Raw genomic sequence first — 10348 nt, forward strand, 5'->3', positions numbered from 1 at the left:
TATGGCTCTCGTCACTGGGCAGCTCGCGGCTTGGTTTCCCTTTCTAGTCCATAATATGTTTCAAGCCCTGCCACATCCAATGAGCCTCGGAGCCGGTTTAGTACTATTATATCTTAGTCCTGTATTGGTGCACCTTGAAAGCGGATGCTCTAGCCTTTAGCTCGGTGTGGATGTTGCCTGTATTCCATGGCTTCTGGATGGGAAATATACGTATGGTCACTGTGGGGACAGCGTCGTCAATGCACTTATTGATGAACCCGGTGACTGAGGTGGTACACTCCTCAATGCCATTGGATGAATCCCGGAACATATTCCAGTCTGTGCTAGCAAAACAGTCTTGTGGCATAGTATCCGCGTCATCTGACCACTTCCGTATTGAGCGAGTCACTGTACTTCCTGCTTTAGTTTTTGCTTGTAAGCAGGAATCAGGAGGATAGAATTATGGTCACATTTGCCAAATGGAGGGCAAGGGAGAGCTTTGCATGCATCTGTGTGTGGAGTAAAGGTGGTCTAGAGTTTGTTTTTGTCCTCTGGTTGCACGTGACATGCTGGTAGAAATGATGTAAAACGGATTTAAGTTTACCTGTATTAAAGCCCCTGGCCCCTAGGACTGCCGCATCTGGATGAGCATTTCTTCTTTTTTTGTTATAAGGACATATTAGGTGAATTTCCTGGGATTAGTTATATGATATGGCTTAGAACAGGCCCTTACCATACTGGAAGAAGCAGTGAGGGAATCAGATACACTGCTTGTCTTATAGGATTGCCTTGGACCAGGTAGGATGATAGGATCATCATTCAGAAAATAACTCATATTTAAATGCAGAGCTGTGATACTGCACTGTATGTGTTTGTTATGCATTTCATCAACGCTCATCCAGTACTGTTTGAGTATTAGCAACAATCATCAGGTTCTTGAGTGCTCTTTTGCAATCCATTTGAATAATTTTCTGACTTCAGTGTTGCTGAATTGATATTACTATGTCCAACCAACTCTTCTATCAAGCAGTCATGTACACTTCATATACATTTTTCCTTCACTGCATTATAACAGAATGCTTATGGTCTCCTCCATCTCCTCTCCTCCAGTTTCACAGGAAACCTGCCTCCTGGACCAGGTGCTGGAGCTGATTATGAATGAGAAGCACGCCAACACCGCCAGCCTTTTCCTGAACGAGGACGCCGACAAGCCCTCCCTCCCTGAACGAGGCCTCTGGCAGTGGCTACATAGGGCCATGCAGAAGAGAGCGGCCAGTGCCAAGGACACGATGAGCTCCAGAACTAAGGAGAGCGTCAAGGGCTTCCTGAGACGCAACCTCTTTGTCCTCCTCACCATCGCAGCAGTGGCTCTGGGCAAGTGGACAAAATACTTTGTTACTGTCTTATTGGGGTTAAGGTGATGTTAAGAGCTAAGGTTATGGTTAGTTTGTTGATAGTTAATACAATATTCATTTAAAAAAACTAAAGTAATTGCAGTGTTATTACACAGGCCTATGAGCTGCAGCCCCCAAGTGTAGACTCCTGTGTCAAGAAGACTTGAAATACATACAGTATTCTTCATCAATGATATCATGTCTCCTGTGTGTGTATCCAGGTGTCATGCTGGGTTTCGCCCTGCGGCCCCACAACCTGACCCTCAGGAAGATCAAATACTTTGCCTTCCCTGGAGAGCTGCTGATGAGGATGCTGCAGATGCTGGTTCTGCCTCTCATCATCTCCAGCCTGGTCACAGGTAGCTGGTCACAGGAGTTCTGCTTCCTTAGCATGATTATAATTATTTGCAATTACAGTATCTATTGCTTTTGTCAAACTCAAAGTGATTTACATTTCATGTAGATTTCTCACCTCTTCTGCATGTTATTATTCTACATTTTCCATACTTCTTGCTATTTTGAGTTCAAAGTCAGTTGGTACAGTAATAGTCTTGTGGTAGTAGCTAGAGTATTAATGAGAAAATTATGAACTTTGTCTTGTCTTGCAGGTATTTCCTCTCTGGACAGCAAAGCGTCTGGGAAGATGGGAATGCGGGCTGTGGTTTATTACATGGTGACCACCCTCATCGCGGTCTTCATTGGCATCGTCATTGTGATTGTCATAAAACCAGGGAAAGGCCATAGGGACAGTCCAGTGGCCTCTAGCGGTACCATCGAGCCGGTACAAGCAGCTGACGCCTTCCTGGATCTCATCAGGTGAGGAACTATTGTAGGATCCCAGTGACAGTAAGTCAATAGAATATATTAATAATTGGTTGTCCTTTATTCACTGTGATAATAGTTCTGCATTTTTCAGGAACATGTTCCCACCAAATTTGGTGGAAGCCTGTTTCAAGCAGGTAAGGGAATTCACTTGCCAATTGATCAAGCAGCTATTCTTCAATACACTGTGTTAAAATACTTACTCACCAAATAAATTGTTAAGGACTGATACTCTTTACTTATACAATACATACAGTGGGGAGAACAAGTATTTGATACACTGCTGATTTTGCAGGTATTCCTACTTACAAAGCATGTAGATGTCTGTAGTCTTTATCATAAGTACACTTCAACTGTGAGAGACGGAATCTAAAACAAAAATCCAGAAAATCACATTGTATGATTTTTAAGTAATTAATTTGCATTTTATTGCATGACATAAGTATTTGATACATCAGAAAAGCAGAACTTAAAATTTGGTACAGAAACCTTTGTTTGCAATTACAGAGATCATACGTTTCCTTTAGTTCTTGACCAGGTTTGCACACACTGCAGCAGGGATTTTGGCCCACTCCTCCATACAGACCTTCTCCAGATCCTTCAGGTTTCGGGGCTGTCGCTGGGCAATACGGACTTTCAGCTCCCTCCAAAGATTTTCTATTGGGTTCAGGTCTGGAGACTGGCTAGGCCACTCCAGGACCTTGAGATGCTTTTTACGGAGCCACTCCTTAGTTGCCCTGGCTGTGTGTTTTGGGTCGTTGTCATGCTGGAAGACCCAGCCACGACCCATCTTCAATGCTCTTACTGAGGGAAGGAGGTTGTTGGCCAAGATCTCGTGATACATGGCCCCATCCATCCTCCCCTCAATACGGTGCAGTCGTCCTGTCCCCTTTGCAGAAAAGCATCCCCAAAGAATGTTTCCACCTCCATGCTTCATGGTTGGGATGGTGTTCTTAGGGTTGTACTCATCCTTCTTCTTCCTCCAAACACGGCGAGTGGAGTTTAGACCAAAAAGCTCTATTTTTGTCTCATCAGACCACATGACCTTCTCCGATTCCTCCTCTGGATCATTCAGATGGTCATTGGCAAACTTCAGACGGTCCTAGACATGCGCTGGCTTGAGCAGGGGGACCTTGCGTGCGCTGCAGGATTTTAATCCATGACGGCGTAGTGTGTTACTTATGGTTTTCTTTGAGACTGTGGTCCCAGCTCTATCAGGTCATTGACCAGGTCCTGCCGTGTAGTTCTGGGCTGATCCCTCACCTTCCTCATGATCATTGATGCCCCACGAGGTGAGATCTTGCATGGAGCCCCAGACTGAGGGTGATTGACCGTCATCTTGAACTTCTTCCATTTTCTAATAATTGCAGCAACAGTTGTTGCCTTCTCACCAAGCTGCTTGCCTATTGTCCTGTAGCCCATCCCAGCCATACGCAGGTCTACAATTTTATCCCTGATGTCCTTACACAGCTCCCTGGTCTTGGCCAATGTGGAGAGGTTGGAGTCTGTTTGATTGAGTTTGTGGACAGGTGTCTTTTATACAGGTAACGAGTTCAAACAGGTGCAATTAATACAGGTAATGAGTGGAGAACAGGAGGGCTTCTTAAAGAAAAACTAACAGGTCTGTGAGAGCCGTAATTCTTACTGGTTGGTAGGTGATCAAATACTTATGTCATGCAATAAAATGCTCATTAATTACTTAAAAATCATACAATATGATTTTCTGGATTTTTGTTTTAGATTCTGTCTCTCACAGTTGAAGTGTACATATGATTAAAAAAAATTACAGACCTCTACATGCTTTGTAAGTAGGAAAACCTGCAAAATCGGTAGTGTATCAAATACTTGTTCTCCCCACTGTATATGTATTCAATGCCTGCACTGTTTCCACCAGTACAAAACAGTCTACAAGAAGACCATCTACACCAAGAACGTGACCATTACCCTCAACCTGACTGACGCCCTAAACGCTACAGAGGCTGCCTTGGCTGCTAACATGAGCAGAGTCCTGCAGACCATCCAGGTGGGTGACACATTGGTGGTGGAGTGACTTACCCCAATGTAAAGTCCTTTGGGGGAACAAGTGCTACAGTTACTTTAGATAAGTGTAAATGTGATGTGATGTGAAGGGGCTGTTCTGCTCCAGGAGACAGTGGTGGAGACGATCCCAGTGTCTGGTTCCTCTAACGGGGTGAACGCCCTGGGTCTGGTGGTGTTCTCCATGTGCTTCGGCCTGGTCATCGGCAGCATGAAGCAGCAGGGACAGGCTCTCAGGGACTTCTTCGACTGCCTCAACGAAGCCATCATGCGCCTAGTGGCCATCATCATCTGGTTAGTAGTCAGATTAGTGGTTGCAAAGTAACATGTTAATGTACTCGTAAATACCTTTACCATTACTTCTCACATACAGTATATATCAGTATATACAGTTGCTTTCGGGGGAATTGTTGTGTTAGGTAGAGTGTGGGCTATCCTACAAATATCTCTGTCTTTTATCTCCATTCCTTCCTCTCTCCCCATCAGGTACGCTCCAGTGGGCATCCTGTTCCTGATAGCAGGTAAGATCGTGGAGATGAAGAATCTGGCCGAGGTGGGAGGTCAGCTGGGGATGTACACGGTGTCTGTCATCGTGGGTCTGCTCATCCATGGCCTCTTCGTCCTGCCCATGTTCTACTTCCTGGTCACCAGGAAGAACCCCTACACCTTCATCGCTGGCCTGCTGCAGGCCCTCATTACTGCCCTGGGGACATCCTCTAGGTGGGTGTAGGAACAGGTTCAGGGTAAGATGTAGCTAATTCATTGCCCTGGGGATATCCTCTAGTTCAGTGGTTATCCGGTCCTCCAGTAACCCAAACAGCGCACACTTTTGTTGTAGCCCCAGACATAGTCACCTGATCAACTCATTGAGGGCTTGACGATTGGTTGACAAGTGGAATCAGGTGTGCTTGTCCGATGCTACAACAAAAATGTGTGCTGTTGGGGGTACTTGAGGATTGGAGTTGGGAAACACATCTAGTTGTTGTTTGGAGCATTATGATCTCACAACGTCCTCTATTCTCTGCCACCCTGCCATAGCTCTGCCACCCTGCCCATCACCTTCCGCTGTCTGGAGGAGAACAACCATGTGGACAAGAGAGTGACACGCTTCATCCTGCCCGTGGGTGCCACCATCAACATGGATGGCACTGCCCTCTACGAGGCTGTGGCCGCCATCTTTATTGCTCAGGTCAATGACATGGAACTCAACTTTGGCCAAATCCTCACCATCAGGTGAGTGTTAAGACACCATTCATCTGATAAGCCACAATGCTATCAATGAGCTAGACCTTCAACTATGAAGTTATATTTAAGTATTAAGTTATTTATAACAATACATATTTTTTTAAATCTCAACTTGGAAAGGATATACAAAAGCATATTAGCTCATTTTGTAACTACATTAAGAGGAGACTCATAACTCATAACAATGAGTTTTCGTGGTTTTGATGAGATGAATTTTGTGGTCTCTGCCGAACTTCTTGGCTTTCTTCTATTGACTTCACAACCCAAGATGGATTACCTCTTCCACGGAGTGTTGATTTAGCTCAGGGATGGGCAACTCCAGTCCTCGGGGGCTGGAGTGGTGCTTCGTATTAAACAGGCATAGACTAACAGGGAAATGCTTACTTATAGGTCGGTCCTGTTCTAACAATGCAGTTACAAACAATACAATACAATACAAATACACAATACAATACAAAAAGTATTTTTATAGTCACAAAAGGAATAAATACACAGTGAATAACAATAACGAGTAAAAATAACATGCTATATACACAGAGTACCAGTACCGAATCGATGTGCAGGGGTACAAAGTAATTGAGGTAGCTATGTACATATACTGTAGTAGGGGTAAAGGGACTAGGCAACAGGATAGATAGTAGACAGTAGCAGCAGCATATGTGCAAGAATATGCTCATTTAAGAGATGGCTAGTCATTATTAGCAGATACATTATGGGACACAGGTCAAGTTATTATCGGCGTGCAGCGGTTAGTCTATAACCATGTCTTCCTGGATCAGTATTTTTCACACGTCACTCACCACCGATTCCCTAATGCAATGTGTGTTTATTTTTCTTATTAAATGGTGCCATCCCTCCACAGTATCACAGCAACAGCTGCCAGCATTGGAGCAGCAGGCATCCCGCAGGCTGGTCTGGTTACCATGGTGATTGTATTGACATCGGTGGGACTGCCCACAGAGGACATAACGCTGATCATTGCTGTGGACTGGTTCCTGTAAGTCTGCCTAAATGTCACTGTAAGGCCGCCACACCACTATAACAGAGAACAGATCCCCCTGAAAGGTTGGCCATGCATTATGCGCATCAGATTATTGAAGAACTGTTAACAACTAGCCCTCTCTAATGTTCTGGTGTTGTATACGCTTTTCTGCATGCCTCATGGTTGGATTTACACACAATGATTGGAACTCTTTTTTTAATAACTTGTGGATGGATTGCATTGTGTTTTTGTGTGGCTGTGCACCCTAAGGGTGTGTGTGTGTGTGTGTGTGTGTGTGTGTGTGTGTGTGTGTGTGTGTGTGTGTGTGTGTGTGTGTGTGTGTGTGTGTGTGTGTGTGTGTGTGTGTGTGTGTGTGTGTGTGTGTGTGCACTCGCACGCACGTACACTATATAATGTCTATGCTTTATAATGTATGTACTTGTGCAGGGACCGACTGAGGACTACTACCAACGTGCTGGGGGACTCTCTGGGGGCGGGCATCGTGGAGCACCTGTCACGCCAGGAGTTGCAGAGCCAGGATGTTGAGGTGGGCAACTCGGTGATTGAAGAGAACGAAAAGCCCTACCAGCTCATCTGCCAGGAGAACGACTCAGTGAAGCACCACAACAGTGAGACCCCCATGTAGGGGTCAGGACAGGGGAATTTATAGGCCCAGTCTGAAAACAACCACTAGCCTCTACTGTACTTCTTCTTTTAGTCAACATTGCTTGATCTAATATTTGTATATTTCTTAATTCCATTATTTTACTTTTAGATTAGTGTGTATTGTTGTCAGATACTACTGCACTGTTGGAGCTAGGAACACAAGCACTTCGCCACACCCATAATAACATCTGCTAAATATGTGTATGTGACCAAAACAATTTGATTTGATTTTCAGTGTTTGTAGATATGGAAGAACTGGATACAGTAGATGTAAACAATATGGGGAAAGATATTGGATGCCTAAGTTGAGCTATCACCAAATTGCTAACACCTATCTGGTTAGCTTCAGATCTGCAAACACTCTAGGGATAGTGGTTTGGCATTGTTTTGACACTCTTAACCATATCACCAACTCTTTTGGTAATTTCAGTCCAAATCTGAGTCCATGGATGCATTGTCCACTCTAGAGGACACTGATGAAAGAACTGGACAGGTGAAATCACATTTTCCATAGATATCTAGCTCCCATATTGATTTCACTTATCCCATGTTTTCATATCAGTAGAGAACACTTTAGACTGCTGTTGTGTACTCAGTATCTGATTCATTTACATGAACAAGAAAATAATTGCCATTCAATGACCTTTTTAAATATGTGAATAAATGGAAAATCCATCCACTCACCATCACGTACCTGGTTTTGTTGCATGGCTTGAATTTATTTTTATTATATTTTGACACTTTTAGCATCATTGACGTAATCAATTTGAGTTTATAGCAGCCTCAGTTGCACTTCTGTAGTTGGTGGTTGTTGTTTTTATTGCGAATCTACCTCTAATATAATTCAAGTGTACATTATGCTTTCTCTTAAGCCATTTAATTTTCTGCCCCAAACATTACCTAGAGGAAATGTTGTAGGCCTATCATATTATCCATGCTACCAACCTTGTTAACCAGTTTTTCAACAGTTTTGAAAACAAACACTGAAGTATTGTCATCAGTTTTGATATAATGTACTTTGCTTGATCTCTGTCAATAGCATCAATGTGAATATATAGTATATATTTGTATGGATATCTGTAATAATATTTGACACTTGGGTGATTTCTATGTTACTTTTTGAGGTAAATTGGGGTTGTTAGACTTTTTTATTTTTTGAAAACAATATTGGTAACAAAGATTTATTTTCAGTGTTAACTCTAGTGTTTCTTAACTGAACATATGTTGGTACTAGTGCCCTGTTATTTTAACACAAGTCACTCAAGCCTGAAGTATGTGAAATGTTGATATCATTGGGGGTGTTGTATGTTGCTGTACATTTGTAAAGATGGAGAAATATTGACAAAAGGATGATGTATAGGCTACTGTATTACTTGATATGTTTTCCTCCAATGTTCCTGGTTGTTTGAGTGTTTTCAGACCATGCGAGAATTGAATGTACGTTTGGTCCATTTGTAGAATATGAGCAGGGAGATCAGTAGATTTCTAGACTAAAATAACTAAAATGCTCACTAGATATTCCCTTTCCTTGATGCTGTAATCTTAATTACTGTTCATTTATGATTATGGCTTTTTTCTTTTAGTTGACTGTGGGACAAAAGTGGAAAAATGTTATGCCTAAAGCAGTTACATGTATATACATCATTTAAAGGCAATTAAGTTCAATGTTAAAGAGGCATTCCAGAAGATTTGAAAACAATCTAGTTATTATAAACCCTCTGCAGTCCTAACATTTTTACGTGGCATCATTTAGTGCACGAGATACGCGCTCATTTATGTCATGTAGCCTAATTTGTGCCTCTTGTTTTACGTATAAAATAGTTGATTTATGTTTTCATGAGATGGTTTAAATTTGGATGGCTTTAGTATTTTGATGAAAGAATATGAAAGTTGCAACAAATAAATGTCTCAGGAATTGACAACAATTGTGTGAGTCTGTAGGCTGTGATAAGTGTGGTCGAGAGAGACAGAAGCCTTGTTTGTACCTGGTGCTTTTGTGCTCACATTTGTAGACAGGTGTATACACTCAAAACACACATTCTGATCTGATTGTTTTCAGATCTTCCTGACCACCAACGGATGTAGTCAGGCACGCACTGTGTCTGGATATCTCACAGGTGTCGACAGATCTGTACAGTAAAACCATTTAAAGCATCATTATCCTTCCTTCTAAAATCATTGACAGCTGGCACCATTGACTTATGACATCAATATGTGTCTTAAAATAAATAAATATTATTTTGGAAGAATATCTGTCAAATAATTTGCATACAGGGAGGGACCAGGAAATCAGGTCACAATCCAAACACAGTGGAGGGATAAGAGACACACTTTACTACCATGTGTAGAGGCAATGTGGACAAGATCAGGACCAAGGATGCATGTTAGCGTCAGGTATTAACGAGTCTATTCAGACAGCGAGAGATTCTCCAGGAGATTCCTGTTCTTTTGGTTGATCTGTAAAAGCATGGCTGTATTCTTAACACACAGAAAATGGCTACCCCTGGTGGAGAATCTCCTGTTTTTGTCCCTGATTCACCATGGATTCTTACTCCGACCAGTCGAAACTGCAGTACTGAACACCTGCGGTGCATTCCAGCTGGCTTCACACTTATAGTACTGCCTCTCATTGAGTAAAGCCTCCACATTTTTGCCAGTTATGTGGTCTAAACCTCTAGGTAGTGATATGGTGTCAAACTTTCTTTGTTGAAATTAATAAACTGTCAAATGGAGTGCCAGAGCAGCTTTGGGCATCTCAAACAGTGTTGAGTCAGAAGCTCAATGCTATGGGAAGCATTAATCACCTTTTATCTGGGGGTGAAGATGCTTGGCACCTCAACATCAAACTGAGTGCATCCACCCAGACATAGTAAACAGAAGCAGCGTGTGGTTTCAGCCAGAGGGGAACCAACACGGCCTCTCTGGGCAACTCAGTTTTGTTCCAAACTATTAATACAGCAGTTATTCTGCTTGTTTTATACCAGTACCTTTGAGAACTGTACCTATAAGAGAAATCATAGGGTAACCTACTTTAACCAATGTATACAAAACAATATGAATATTTAGGTGTTCCTAATGTTTGGTATAGTCTTTACTATCTCTTCAATAAAGCAAAACAATTACAAAAATGTACCTTAAAAAAAGTAAAGAACCCACTGACCTATAATATAGATTTTTGAAGAAAGAGCCTATGCGGCAATAAGACACAACGAGGAGGAAAATC

At 42.4% G+C, this 10348-nt stretch overlaps 1 protein-coding gene across 1 annotated transcript; it reads left to right on the plus strand.

Moving 5' to 3' along the window:
- The first annotated feature begins 1072 nt into the window (after positions 1 to 1072).
- Positions 1073 to 7804, plus strand: LOC115109218 (excitatory amino acid transporter 1-like). Its single transcript, XM_029633906.2, has 10 exons — positions 1073 to 1353; positions 1595 to 1732; positions 1982 to 2189; positions 2290 to 2332; positions 4090 to 4218; positions 4342 to 4526; positions 4719 to 4952; positions 5271 to 5465; positions 6340 to 6474; positions 6907 to 7804. The coding sequence occupies exons 1-10, from the start codon at positions 1134 to 1136 to the stop codon at positions 7103 to 7105; spliced, it is 1686 nt and encodes a 561-aa protein (XP_029489766.1). The 5' UTR covers positions 1073 to 1133; the 3' UTR covers positions 7106 to 7804.
- The last annotated feature ends 2544 nt before the right edge of the window (positions 7805 to 10348 follow it).

The sequence above is a fragment of the Oncorhynchus nerka genome, linkage group LG25, assembly GCF_034236695.1.
Source record: "Oncorhynchus nerka isolate Pitt River linkage group LG25, Oner_Uvic_2.0, whole genome shotgun sequence".
NCBI classification, from domain to species: domain Eukaryota; kingdom Metazoa; phylum Chordata; class Actinopteri; order Salmoniformes; family Salmonidae; genus Oncorhynchus; species Oncorhynchus nerka.